At 30.2% G+C, this 15,921-nt stretch overlaps 1 protein-coding gene across 3 annotated transcripts in view; it reads right to left on the bottom strand.

Annotated features, from left to right (window-relative positions):
* The window catches only part of LOC118181916 (metabotropic glutamate receptor 1-like), a 574,264-nt gene that overhangs the window by 198,573 nt on the left and 359,770 nt on the right, over nt 1-15,921 (bottom strand). For all 3 annotated transcript variants that reach the window (XM_085815122.1, XM_085815124.1, XM_035351151.2), the window contains one exon: nt 1,793-2,734. In XM_085815122.1, coding sequence (XP_085671248.1) covers nt 1,793-2,498 — 706 coding nt within the window. In that variant the 5' untranslated portion in view covers nt 2,499-2,734. The remainder of the gene's footprint in view (nt 1-1,792; nt 2,735-15,921) is intronic.

Raw genomic sequence — 15,921 nt, 5'->3', positions numbered from 1 at the left:
GAAGTCTCGACACAAATTTTCTAGACCTGAGCTTCTAGAAATGTTTTCTCGGGGGACATACCCGAGATATAATAGATAGTCTGTTCCTACAATACTGAATTATCGGAATTTAAAGCAGCGGAATGTTGCATCAGAGCATGGTATGCAGTTTCATCACGTCTAATGTAACTGTCTCTGAACTATAGATTGCCTTGAAGAAGGTGCACATATAAAACCCCTTCTAAGGCAAACTTACATCTTTTCCTATCAGATCTTATACTACATGTTTACTTACTGTTAGAGATAATATTTTCGCATCTGAGAAATATCTGCTTCTTTCAGTTTAAACACTTTGTTTAATGTTTGTTATCGTTATTTACATTACTTATTCAAAACGTGTTTTGAAATAATTAATTATAACATCACTTTATCAAACGCTATAAATTTGAGAAGAGAGACTCATATTAAAGTGTAACACCTTAAACACTTTCCAGAACGAATTTTATCGTGGCAAAGAGTACAAACTGGCATGTATTGCTGGCCTTCAGCATAAAAAAGATGCTGAAGGCCAGCAATACATGCTGAATAATTTCCACCCCAATTTTTAAGGAAGAGGTCTTTGAGGAGCGGTCCGACGGTCTTCCACTCCTTTTCTGTGACCACCAAACTGCACGAGAGGACTTCGGGCTCGTCATATATGTATAGCAAATTCATGCCGAAAACTCTAGACATTTCAACATCCGTGCCTTCTCCGGGTTATGATTCCAGACCCTTCGATACGGCAGTAAGAGTCACTAACAATTATCCCGTTGCCCGGCAAAGTGTAGGGTATAACTGGCATGCAGGAAAAATATATTTATTAATCAGCTGATAGAAAAATAAATATTCCTCTCTTTCAAAATTTCACAGTCAAATCACAAATTATATCTTTGAAAAAGGCTGAGTAATTCTAAATTCAAACTGAATGTTTCGAAAACTTCACAGCTAAAAATGTCGATTAACTCAAACTGCAGTGAGTTTCATTAAAATTATAATTTTTGATATGGTTTTAGAGTGAGTGTATATGTTAACAGAATGAATTTAAATTTTAAAAGGCTTTAGTAATCAATACTGTGTACATTTTGCATTTACTTTATAACAAAAATAGCTGTTTCTCAGTTTTAACATAGCAAAATAGAGTAACTCTGAGATAACTGGAAAAATTTGCAATCGTTTCCTGATTATTCACAGGTTTTTTTTTTTTTTTTTTTTTTTTTTTGTATAACTGAGCTTTATACAAAAATATCCATGTTTATTGAGGAACGAATGAAAATTTATTATCACAAACCATCACCGTAAAAAAGTATTGCCTAAGGAAAATATCATCAGGAAGTATCATGGTCATCGTCAGTGGTAAGTAAAGATAGCCTAGTATTTTGTGAGTTGTATTTTTCAATTAGACGTTATTACGCCTAATTTATTGCAGAAACATTATTAAAACATCTATTAAAATTAAATATACAGCCATTAATCTTAGATGCGTAGCGCAATTGTAACGATTTTTAACTTATTTTCTTCATTTCTAACTATGATCTCCCCTCTTTTTTTTCGTTCGTTTTTGCTTCGAACACTGACATAAAATTCTTAAATAAATTTATTATAGAGATTAAATAGATTGTGAAACAGGTATTTTTTTAAATTTTAAATTAATTAAAAAATAATCTTTTCTGTGTACTGCGTGCTACCCAAGCTAATGGGCAATTGAGTGCAAGATTTTGTTTTTCTACTCATGAATAAACATTTAAATAATTAAGTTCAAAATTTCTACACTTACCATCTGTGTGCACAGTTGAAACATAAGTCCAGTTGTATGTCCGTACTAAATCAACCATCACTTGCGCTTGGTAGAAGTCAGATGGAACGACCCGCAGAAAATATTTATAGAAACTTTTATCACTGAGATCTCGACTCGTAGCAGAATAACCAATTTGAGGAATGTTGAATAACTGCAGAAGATTTTGTACTTGGATAGTGACAGTACTGGATCCAGGTCCGATGACACCAACCAAGTTCTTCAGGGATTTTGCTGGTTTAACTAGACATTCTGGTACATTTTCCACTGGCACGCTGGATGCATTGGCTTCAGCAATAACGTCGTCATTCAGTTTGATAGCATCACGAATGAATTCAATGCTTTGATCCAGAGCAATTGGTGAGTACCAGCAAGAATCTCTAATTTCTATACCTAATGTGATGTTTGGTAGTAATGTTTCGTTCCTATTTATTTCATCCACTGTTTGAAATGAAGCTTCGACCCTTTGAAGGCCATACTGCTCTCTAATATCACCGCATGTGCGTGATTGTGCTTGTTTTTGCCCTGGAGCATGATGTACGGAAAAGAGAGCACCGATCATGATATCACCTGGTATAATAGCTGTCCTTTTAGTTCTCCTCTGACAGGCTACCATTTTCCAGATGGAAAGGATAATGCAAGCAGTCGTCAGCAACTGAAAGAAACGTTGCTTGCGTAATTGTAACATTATGTTACTGATCTGGAGCTGTCTTTCCAAAAAAATCCGGATGATTTCAACAGGAATCTAGTTGTCATATTTGAACAATTACGTAGAGATTGCGACATTTAGAAATTAGAAGTTTGCTTGGGGAATTCAAATTAGAGCAGCAAAAAGAACTGTCAACTTTCAGAATTTATGTTCAGAACCTGATTTTGTAGAGGAACTAACATCAAATATATCATAAACATAATCTTTTCTTCCAGCTGCAAAAGAAAAATACGGTAAGTTATTAATTCAACTCATCATACAGGGATACAAAATATTTTTAAAAATATCATAGTTTGGCATAAGTATAAATTTTTGTTAACATATTTTTATTATAAAACACCTTTAGTGAAAATTAAATAAATATTTTTAAAAATATTGCAAAATAAGAAAATATACTATTTTTTCACATTTGCTCATAACAAAAAAAATTAATTTTAATTTTTCTTTGGTTCATAAAAATTCGTATGTCTCATACACAAATAGGAATAGGTTGGTGAACGAAATTTAATATTCACTTTAGAATATTTTCTATACCTTAAAATGAAAACGCGTGGAATAAACTGAAAAATATCTTCCTAATTCAAAACCAGTTTATACCTGAAAGAAACACATAACAAAGTTTCTACATTCTTCAAACTTTAGGTACTTGAAAATTATCATTTCGGACATAAATGGATTTTTTTATTATTAATGAGTGAATTTTCCTTCATGCTGTGATCATGTTTTGACTCCTTTTTCTACTTATTTCTTATTATGTTCGACAAAAACTTTACTTTTCCTTTTATTACTTACAATATTATTTCATATATTACAAATGTGAATAAACTAAAGTTTAAATAAACAATCTTAGACTAAACGTTCTCTTGATTATGAGAAATGAAATAGTTTATATAGCTTTACGATTCTTGTTAAATTAACTGTGGAAAAATTGGCAAAATGAAGCTCATCACAATTTAATAAAATTTTCATTATCTTTAACAAAAGCAATGGGAATTTCGTCATTGTTTATAAACGTAGCATTGAAACAACTAAATGTATGCCGATTAGTAATTGAGCGTGTAGTTTGGATGGTAGGATAAAGTAAATTTAATTACTCATTTAAATTTCTCCTTTAGTCTCCATTTCGTTGTAAAACTTAAAAAGTGGTATCATTAATAATATATTTCTGTTACCTATATTAACTTATGGAGAAAAAAAGGCATCTAGCAGCAATAGGAGTTTAAATAAGGAGGAAAAACTACATATTTACACGTAACAGAGGAAAAACTTCTCAACTACTGTCTAGATGTTCTGATGATTGCATTAAACCAACACACAGACGAAATTTCTTAGATCCTTTCAGATTATTATATTTTATTGCCCGCTTTATTATTACAATATGTTTCTAAATGCTCAATTCCGAAACATACAAATGTTTATTGAATTACAATGAAACACATTCGTTTCAATAAATGTAATCAATATAATGTATTTAACTCTCGTGCATATTTTTTAATCCAACATATAGTAAACAACCGAATTCATTAAATATCTATCTTTCTACCTTTCCAAACACAGAGACAACCATTGTCACTAGCTGTGACATTTGTCAGATTGGTATTTCTCCGGTATGAAATACAATGTATAGCCTAAAATAATGAGGTTATTAGTCTAATGGGAGGAATGCCTTCTTTGAGGACTTTCTAAGGGAAGTCGGCTTGTATTCATGTTACACATATGGAAAAGCAATCATATGACTACTTCATTCGTGTCTTCAACCCCGAGTCAGACTACTAGTTCATCGGTCTTAATCACTCGACCACAGACCGCAGCTGCAATAAAGAATAAAAGGAGGGGGAATCTCTTAGTTTTCACCCATTTTTAAACGGAAACGCTATATTTCATGTCCTAATGGAACATCAGACTCTGCTTTTTTTTACAATGTTCATGTAAAATGTTGCATATATTCATGTTTATATAATGTTGCGTTTTTGTTTCTTGATTCTGAACTTGTTTGCTGCAAAGGAAAACAAAATTCACTTCATTTTTATAATTCAGAACCGGGTTTACAACTGCCAGGAATTTGATTAATAGAAGACGAAACTATCGCAGATAGGAATTTTTATTACTAATGTATATTGTATCAAATCTCGGGAATCCGTTTCACCTGAGCTTACTAATCACTAAATAATGACTGTCAGGTTATTTGGAAGTAAGCAACATTATTGTCTGTCAAGAAACTATATATGAAGTAAGTACAATGCAACAATAATAAATATGAAAAACGAACTATCTCCATCTAAGGATGAGATTGAGGAGCAGAAGCAATCTTCAAATTAAGATTTTGAGAAATTTATAATAATTAAAAAATAAAAACTAGTATCAAAATAGCATTCAAAAGCAACAATCAAAAATCTTTTATGGATATGTTAAAAGAAATAACTGTGAAAAATTGAATAATAGGTTTGAGTAACAGTAGTTATTAAATGATCGAATGAGGACACATACAAAGAAATTATAAAATATGGAATTTTGATAATAAGCACGCATAAAATAAACATAAAATAATAAAAAATATGTCTACATCAATAATTTTTAACGAGTTAAAAATTTCAAAAATTATTCTTTACTTTAGTTTTCATATCAAAGAATTTTTAATAAACATGATGACGACAAATGACAAAATTTCACATTTTTCTGAAATGATTCATCAAATGTATAAAAGCACGAGAAAGTTTCTAATGAAAACATTAGACATCAAATAAGGATAAATTAAAATTTTCTAATAAAAATACATATACAAATAGAGGAATGACAAAACAATAAAAAATATAAATGATTAAATATCGAATGAGGATAAATGATAAATTTCTAATAAAAACATGAAACACGCGGTGCTCTTAGTGTGAAAAAAAGGCTGTCCCGTTTCTTTAGCACCCTTAATTACAAAAAAAGAATAATAAAATTAGATTTTTGAACAAGTTTCAGTTAAATAATTTAAAACCACCTCCTTGAAAATAGAATTTACATCTTCTTCAGACACATGCGCTTTAAATACAATGTCACAATCTTTTATTTTATCAATACGTTTAATTATAGAAGATTTTGAAAGTATTTGACATATGATACCTAAAATCAAATCATTCCATTCTTTAACATCTTTCAATTGTTCTGTAATACTTTCTGATACATTTTTATGTCTAGAAACTAATGTCATATTTCTCGATTTCTGTATAATGAAATTATCACTTTTGGAACTCTGAAACTGTTTCCCAATACAATTTAGAAGCATTTCCAATCTTACATTTTTCAAATAAGGTCTAGTATCTTTTCCAAATAACGTCTGGCTTTCAGATAACGTACGCTCTCCCAATGAATTAAGTCCTCATTTTCGATGAAAGATCTTTCTAATAGTCTTTGATATTCACATATATTATGCCAATATGCTTTCCTTTTATATTCTACGATAAAAGATTCTGATAAAGTCTGATATTTTGAAATAATAGTTCAATACACAGTATTTGCAAAACTTCTAATCAAGCTTCCAGATAATTTATCTGTTCTCGGAACTTCCGTCCTTTTATAGTCTGCCATTTTTGAGAAAGGGCATTTCCAATTTGTAATCATAATATTTGTCATCAATATTTCCTTTGATTTTTAAAAAATTATCCCCATTTTTAATTTTTTATTGGTTTCATCAGAGAGATTACCATAGTACGTTTGAAGCAAATAACATATTCTTTCCTCATGTACAGTTAAATTAGGAATTGTTAAGCTAGTTTTAATGAAGGTTACAACGTTTTACATATTTCTACTCAAATTTATTTGTGTTCATTCCAATTTTAATGTATTTTATACACTTTTTTATATTTTACCATACATTAATTTTTATGTATATTTTAGTTGGGGATTTATAATGTGCCCTGATTCGATGTTTAATATCTTATTATAATATATGTTCTGATCTTTTTATTCCTTTTTATGCAATTTTTCTAGAAAAATTTGAAATTTTATCATTTGTTCTCATCCCGTTTATTAAAAAAATCCTTAATTTGAATGTTGAGGGAATAAATGGTTGAAAAATCTTTAAATTGTTTAAAACTGTTAAATTAAAAATATTTTCAAATTTTTATATTTATTTTACGCGTGCTTATTAGAAGTATTTGAATTTTTAAAATGTCTTTGAATGCGTCTTCATTCGATCATTTAATTACTACTAATGAGTTTATTCAAATAAATTCAGATACACCATGTTTTAAATTTGATCGTTTCTTGAGATAATAAACTTCTGTCAATACTAAGGGTGCTGAAACAACTGCGTTTCTGACGCAGGGCCGATTTTAATGATCAGTAACACATAAAATGCATATACAATTTGCACAGAAAAATAATAATAAAATTTATAAATAGAAACAGAGATCAATAATAGATAAAACACTTTTATATCCAATGGACGGAAGTTACTACACTTTAAAAGTCAGAAACAAATTGAGAATAAGTTTCAACAAATACTCATAGTATAGGATGACGTGTTAGCTGCTTGTACCTTGAATGACACTTCTCATGCTCACATAAACAGCCAGTCCCTTGTTGCGATGTAACTTAAAGTAACAGTCAATTTCAAGTTTAAAACTTAATATCCAAACACTGCACAGTTACTTTAACGCGAATTTGGCTCAATCTTCTCACCGGCGTAACAATTTAAATGTCGGCAATTATAATGCAAAGCAGAAGAATACAATCTTATCTGAACTAGAAGAAACCTAGAAAAGTGTGCCTAGAATGTGCGATTACATTAAGTAAGGATATCAGTTACGGAATTGCGAAGTTATATTGACGGCTGATAGCAAACACTTCACATGTAATCAAACAGCCGCCTTTGTATGCATGCATTAGTGTGATATCATGTTCCAAATTTTCTCTACATCAATAATAATTGAAAGTCAGTCTTTTTACCAAACTATTGCTCTGCGGTTGAAACATGCTACCTTATTAATGTGAGATGATCCTGCGACCAGTTCAAGTGGTTCCCTGTATAGAAAGTATTAGTGGAACAAAAATCGCTGGTCACCTTACATACAACTGATCTCTATATAGTTGTCTATAAACCATTTGCGGAGGTGCAAATTTTACTGTCTATGTTGCAAGTCAGGAAGTAAGTTTATGTACAGTAACTGACATGTGGCGTCAAGTCTTCGGATCTAAACAGATCATCCCAAGTGGCTGACACTTTGTTCTTAATTTGCTGGGTCTGGCAATGTAGTTGCTTCACTTTATCTGCTCTACAAACGTCAAATAACAAGACGATTGCAATTTTGAGCTTATGCTATTTCTGACTAGAGCTACTTCTTGAAACGCTCTTTTATCTCCCATCAAGTGGCGTCATTGAAAAAGATTTTTGCTACTTATTTTTCCTGGTCTATCTATCTCAATTTTCTTCATAAAAATCATAACGCTGATATATACGTTCTTCACAAACACATAGATATTTTGACTAACATGTTTCCTTATTGAAAATTCCTGTATGCATTTATTACGAATGCTTTCGCTAATGTATGCCTTCTGCGTATGCAAATTATGTAACTACATATTGTTTCATTCGCGGAAAGTACTGATTTCAACTTTTGCTCCTAAATCTTTGAGTTTCAATGCATCTTCATTAGACATGTATTTTAATTGTAAACTTATTTCTATTTTTATTTTCAGTCACTAAACGATCCTGATGTGTTTATCTTCCTTAAGTTCTGAAATTTGTAAGACATGTTTGAATTTCAATTTTTTAGTTTTTACAAAAATCATACTCATTTCCATTCAAGAATCAAAATCTTGAACGCGCATGACACTAAATTCTACAGTTTAAGTAAAAGTCTTTAAAAATTTTTCCGAATTAAGAAACGATTTTTCACATCTATTTATTAATCTCTTCTCTGATACAAATATAATTATTTATCTTGTATATTAGTTTATATACAGGAATTAAAGCAATTATATCAACAATTTTATATAGATAGTTCAACAAAATGTGCAGTTATCAGTTATCTATTACAAATTTAATTATTTATCGGGGGATTATTTATACAAAACAATTAAACCAACAATGTTATATATAGAACTAAACGAAATATATAGATTAAAATTAGTATTATTAATTTTGTGATAATTTGAACAGAAGCCTCATTGAGAATGAAATACAAAAATCATAATTTTTGTTACCAGTAATTTAGCGATAATGAATATTACGCTAAAGATGATATTTTTGTTTACTCCAGAATAAGTATGGATATTCTTAATCTTAAAAAGTATTTAGGTGTGTAAACGGAAGAACTGCAATTTGCGCTCATTCAAATATAGTCCTCACGGATGAGTAACAAAGAGTCAACCAATCGAAAGCCGCCGAATCTCCTAACAGCGTAACATCTGACTCGACAACTGATGAAGACAATTCGCTATCCACTCGTCAAGAAGGATTACTTTCGGGCGCTCAGCCGTACACGGACAGGAAAAGGAAAACTGGATGATCTACCATCCGAAAGATAACACACCAATCGATTGTCGGGATTCGCTGACAATTTAGCATATTTATCAAGCATCATTATCGTTCCAAATAATTATAAACCTATTGCATGCTTTCAGGGCTGGATATTTTTTTAGCCTTTCCTATGCTGTAAGGAAATTTGTAACTAATTCTTTTAGAAAATAATATTTTAAATCTGAACTAATAGAAAATTTCAAACAAGCAATTTTCTCTTGCAATTTTTATCCCTTTTATTGGTGCAAATAGGTAAAAAATACTAAAATATTTAAAAACGAATTTTTGAAAGTTTAAAATTCTAAATTGTGATGTTTTTTAAAATTATAGATGAGTATTTTAGCACAATTTCTATAAAGGAATTTTATTTCAATTATATTTCATAATACATCCTAGTGATAAACACTTTTGACTCCTTAATAATTTTATACATTTAATTCTAATATTAAAATTTGTTTAACCGTAATAATTAATTTTGCTTGTATTTTATAGCGATTATTTTTAGTTCTGCATAAGATTTTTTTTTATTTACTGTTAATTTAATTTATTAGCTCGAAGCGGCATTTTGCGCTGTTTCAGTATAAATGTCCGTGTCTCCTTGCAAAGGGTTGTCACCAAATATTATCGCCCTGAATTATATTTAAAGAAATTAAATAATGAAGAATCTGCATGAATACATTTATGTTTCTCGCACTGTGACAAAAACGACAGTATCTAGAGCCATCAAATTTTGAATAATGTAATCCTCCACCCGAACATGGGCATCTGGACGGCTGAATTTCGAATTTGTTTTAATCTATTTCATATTTTGTAAATCTTTAACGAATTTTTGATTAACAAACTCAACGAGTTCAGAGAGAACACTGTACGGAAAATAACAGTTTTATCTCCAGTGCGGAAATTCTAAATTCTAAAGAAGTTTTCAAATGTATGTGGTTTACGGGCGAAGATATATTCAATAAATATAAGTAACACATAAAACATTGAAAAAGGTTCCTTTTGGGCGTAATATATAATCTGAGGGCTTCTAGATTTTATTTTACCATTTCCCACCCCCTTCATTACATTCAGAAAATTTTATGTTCCGAATTTTATAAATACTAAAATAAATATTTCACTTTAATGTTAATAGGTTAATGATGATATAATCAAATAAATGATTGTTATGTAATATTATCATAGTTTTGAAAATCACTGCCTGAAAATGGTCATTAAATTTAAAAAAAAAAAAAAAAAGTTATCAGATCTTGTTTAATTTTACCTTATTTATTTCAAAGCATCACGTACTTTCAGTCTTATTTAATGTTACGTTATTTTATCTTATTTAATTATACGTTATTTGTACGCAAAATTAAGTTCATAAATTTTGTGCCTAAAGTTTTTACCGTTTTACCAAAGTAAAATGTTTGCACAAGAATTACGCGTGAAAAAAAATGCTTTAATGAGATATATTAAATCCTATTTGAAAAAAAACTGTGGCTTTCATAATCTCATCACTATGCAACGTATCACATTTAATAATTAAAAAGAGTTATGTGATACAAACGCCGTAGGTTTCACTGTTAAAGTAAACCAGATCGTCCGTACTCTTTCTTGCCGACACGTCGGTGACGCGCGCCCCGCTCACTGGGTTAGTCTATCTCTTATACGGTCTGTGGAGCTCTCTGCCTTCGCAACTTTTTCCTTAGTATTCACCATACTAGGGTAAAAGCTCTGAATCTAGTATGGTTTTACAACCAAAATAAATAGTTACTAAGGATCAGAAAGCAAAACTCAGATTAATATTTTAATAAATTATATAATTTTCATAAACATTATTTTCATATTTTGTAGTTTATTACACACTGCATAAAGTGCCGTATTCCCCAGGATATACAAAGGATTGGTGAATATTAATGCCGAAAACTGAATGAAAATTATTACAAACGCTACCTCTTGATTCTTAGTTTATAATAACGAATTTTGATGGTTTATATGAACAATTTTTTATTTTTATTAGAAAAACCTGAAATGCATAACATAGGACCTCATTATAGCTCCGTGGAATCACCACACAATAGATGGACAATTCAAAATTAAATAGGATCATATTAACATATAGGAAATGATTTGCTGTTATTAATGAACTTATTTTAAAATTACACTCTTTTCATGTGTCGACATAAACCCAAAAAGTATTCTAAGAGAGAATAGTATAAAAATGTACAAATGTAAATTATAATGACTAAGAATCCAGATCTTTAGGTTTAACTTCATTTGAAAATATTTAGCGTAAGAACAGATGAACTAAAATTCTTTTCATAGAGCAGCAATTCGCTGCTGTTCTGGCCTAGTAAATCAGTTACAGAATTTGCAAAGTGCTATTCTTTTCGTCATATTCAATGTGAAATACCCTGTATTAATGCTAAATTAGAGATATGTATATAAACGCATTGACGTTTATTAAGAAAATGCTGAATAATTGTACATCGAAAAAAGAGCTGACCGTAAAAGAAGCTATGACAAAACGCGAAAAATCTGTATTTATGATCTGCTAACTGGGTAAGTTTAATATTTAAATTCTGATTTTCATTAATTGTATCTACAATCCAGAGTTCCGCTCTAAAAAGAACCCGGATACCATTTCTGTAACTTTAGTTAATACTGGTTGATTTTTCTGCTGCCTTTATAGTTAATATTTAATGTAAAATAGCCAGATTTTTTCGAAACCAGTGCGAGACAAACGATTCCTCCGAGAAGATAATATAGGAAATATTATCTAGGGGAATGTCATTTAAAGTTTTTTAGATTTAGAGTACTGGATTCTTGGGCAATGAGTCTTTTTGAAATTCGAAATAAAATATATCGTTACGAGTAGATTTTCTTCGAATCTAAGACTCATTTTCATCGGATCAGAGCTAAGATGTAAACTTGACAATTTTAAATATGAATGATCTAATTCATATTGAGGTGTGGGTACACATTTTTTAACCCGTACTTAGTTGTAATCCGTACTGAAAAACGATAATTTAAACTTCTGTGTAATTTTGGTTACGCCAAAGTAAGACATAAGTGTGTCCTTAACTTGTATTAATTTACAAATGACATTTAAGTTGTATTCGTCTAAGCAAAACGTGGATATGGTTCAACATTTTCGTATCTTTCAAAGGAATTTACAAGCATAACTATTTCTGTAACATATTTAGCAAATCTGAAAACACTGCAATCAACCATTCATCAGAAACTAATAAAAACTCATAATTTGTAAATATTATAATTTTTGGATATATTCGGTAAACGATATTTTAACTAGTTTTTGAATTTGAGCAACACAAATTCGCATTTTAGAATTATCTTCAGTGATATCGATCGACATATGTTGATCGTTCTTCGCGTTTGCAAGAAACCGTGGGCGTTAGGACATTACTTTCTATAAGAACCTATGACATTTCGCAGCGTGCTGCCTCTCAGTAGCTAGATTCCTCTTACTTCAGAATGCAATTTTTTCCTCCAGCCCAATGCATCAAATATGAGTTATGTCATAATCTGATTCATTTTGAATGTGTGTTTCTTTTGAATTATATTTGTCGACCTTAAGATGATTACGAATTAACTTTAACTATCGTTTAAACCTGGGACGTAATAATAACGAATCTACTTAAGAAGTAATTTAAACATCAATTGGACTTTTTTCCTTCAATTCAGAATTTCATTTTATCAGGTTTTATTTTTTACAATGTAACATTTATTTAATCCAGGTTAATTTTCTCTCAAAATAACCCATAATATAGATAAAGAAATAAGTTAATTTAATTTTTATTAAATTAATTTTAATATTTAAATTTTACATTTACATTATATATACACTCTTAGACAAAAAAAAAAAAAAAAAAAAAAAAAAAAAAAAACGACGCACTAAGAAGGAGTCATTCGAACAGCACTAAAATCGGTAGAAGTGATGTACTTGTACAGAAAAACAAATAATTACAGTTTGAGAAAAATTGGATGATTTATTGAAATGATAGAGCTTTACAAAGTGAAAAAGTGAGTAACGCACTTGTCCACCTCTGGCCCTTATGCAAGCAGTTATTCGGCTTGTCACCGATTGACAGAGGTTGCGGATGTCCTCCTGAGGGATATCGTGCCGAATTCTGTCCAACTGGCGCGTTAGATCGTCAACATTCCCAATCTACTGCCTATAATGCTCCAAACGTGCTCAATAGGATTTTCTACTGGTTTAGGTAAATCCCTGCTTCATCAAACGTCAGAATATATTTCCATTTATATCTTGCTAAATAGTTTCATACAGTGTTCTAGAAATTGTTCTGCGTTACCACCACAAAAGCTAGTGAACCTTACGTTCGTTTACCTTTTTTAATTTGTAAATATGGATTTATTTAGTTATTTGTTGATGCTACAGATGCATTTAAAGACATTGTAATTGATTTCTGATTCGGCGGATTTTATCTTGCTACCAGCGATTTAACTTTAGAAACAGTACGGATATTTTTGTGCATTCTTTCCGGGCACTGGTTCTGAACATTTTTGCTCTGTGCATCCCTACACCACTGTTAGACAATGATTTAACGTTCGTTTTTAACGTCCTTAGAAAAATACATATATATTTATCTAAATTTAGAGATTATTGTTTAATATGTTTTATCGATTACCAAATTAAAAAGCATAGAAAATGTAAATACGTGCCGAAAATTGAATAAAACTAGTTCATATTCATAAATATAAACTACTTTTATTCACTAACTAGATACTTAACTGATAAGTAAAACTCTGACCACATTCCCTCCCCCTGAAACTATGAAATTCCCACTCCCCTGGAGAAACATTCTCTTCCCCATTTGTGAAACCCTGGTTTGTAATCTTTTTTCCATGTGGAAGTAATGATTGCCGTTTTTCAATCTCCGATTAATAACGTTGCATATTTTTCACTTAGAAATTTTAAACACCGTGCGTTTCACAACGTTTTTGAATTATGGAATAAAAATATTTTTCTCCGGAAAGCATAAGAACATACCCTTCAATCCACAGGTTGGGTATACGCCACATTTTATAAATTTAAAATCAGCAGACCACACTTCTCATTATAAAGAATAAACTGTTGCCAGAAATTTTTATTCCAAAACATTTGCTTTTTTATGCTTCTATACGGAAACTGCGCTAAAAATGTGTAAACACGCTCTGTAATATTTAAAATATAAATTTATGATTTGGATAACCTTAGGAAAGAGGATCGCGTCTTCACTGAAACATGCACGAAACCATAAAATTTTCACCATGCTTACGCAAAATATTAAAAATGAGGGAGTTATTGAGAATATCTGAGCTTCCAGATAATCAGACACTGTAAAACAATCTTAAACTTTGTTTAGCATTTTTATTAAATGGTTAAAACCCTTAAAAGGTTGCTTTGAAACCCCAGTATAAAACCGCCAGTCATTGATCAATAACACAAGACCAAACCATAAGCTTCCTTTTTTTCTTTGGTACAAAATAGACAGAAAATATCTCATCCACGTGGAAGGAGGTTAAAAGTGTATAAAAACTTCACTTCAAGCTACTGCTTCTTTTGTTCTTAGCTTAAGAAAACGCGATGGAGGAATTTGAAGAAGGCCATTTATCATAAAAGAACAATTTATCTTCTCAGCCAGGAAATGGAGAGGAGTCATTTTGAAAAGAATGATCTCTTTCCACATTTTGTAGGTGAATACTAAATTTAACGAATTTAAAGTTAAAATAGAGTATCGTAACAAAGTGAATATAATGGATATTTTAAGGGTATTTTAAATTGCTTCCCTGAAATCGATTTCCAACTTTCTATTTCGAGGAATATGAATTCATGGGATAATGGAGCATTTGGAACTTGTTCAAAATGAAACGAATATCATTTTCACAAAATCTTTTACAGCTTTATCATGTCTGTTCGATATTCTACAATTAAAAGAGTATATTTATTTGCAATTTACTGGTACTGACTTGGTATACAATAGTTAAATAAGAAAAGCTATTTTTGCTTATTTAACTATTGGAGTCATCCTGTTACCAATAAGGTAAACCTTATTTAATAAAAAATATCATTTACCTAATATATGCTTACTTAATACATAAGAGCGTTAATTTGGATTTGTAAATTAAATTGTTATATTTTTTAATAAAATACTTGAATTCCTATATACCGAAAATATGTAAAAAGACACTGTTAACTACTCAAAAATTTAAACCAGTCATATTCGAATAACAATTAAAGCGAATATCTTAAATAAGATACAAATATGATTAATGTCAAGGTAAAATACTAGATAAATTTTTACAAACACTTTAAATATATCCACTTTAATAATTATAAGTTTATAAATTTTAATTCAACTATTCAGTTTTAAAAGCGAAACATTACATTTTGAAGAATTAAAACTATTCTTAGTATCAAGTCTTTGAGGTTAAATAACAACATTATAGCATGACAAAATAAAAAATAATGGAATTACAGTTCATATATATATATATATATATATAATACAAATTATGAATATTTATACGTACCAACATATATATGTAAAATATAAAATATCTAACAGAATTTTACAATAGACCTTCAAATTCCTAATTTTAATCGAAAGATAGCCCCCTTGAATGCATCTATACTGCACAATTTTACGTCACTCCTTTCTTACAGAGATCCGTTGTGAGTTTTTAGCCAGTCATCATTTAGAACTCAAACGAAGAATTTCCAAATATAAACACTCCAGGTACTTTTTACGCATCATTTTCTCTCCAGTGCTCTGGCTACAGAAGCATATAATTAACCGCTAGGCAGCCTCAACTGTTATTAACAGTGTGATTTGCGTATTTAAACTGTGGTTTATAGAATGCATTCTTTATGCCAGGTGATGTCTACAGAAT

Source organism: Stegodyphus dumicola, chromosome 1 (assembly GCF_044657685.1).
Source record: "Stegodyphus dumicola isolate Sdum_Otavi_A_Nest chromosome 1, ASM4465768v1".
Taxonomy (NCBI): domain Eukaryota; kingdom Metazoa; phylum Arthropoda; class Arachnida; order Araneae; family Eresidae; genus Stegodyphus; species Stegodyphus dumicola.
The sequence above is the reverse complement of the archived record's forward strand: the minus strand, read 5'-3'. Positions and strand labels throughout refer to the sequence as shown.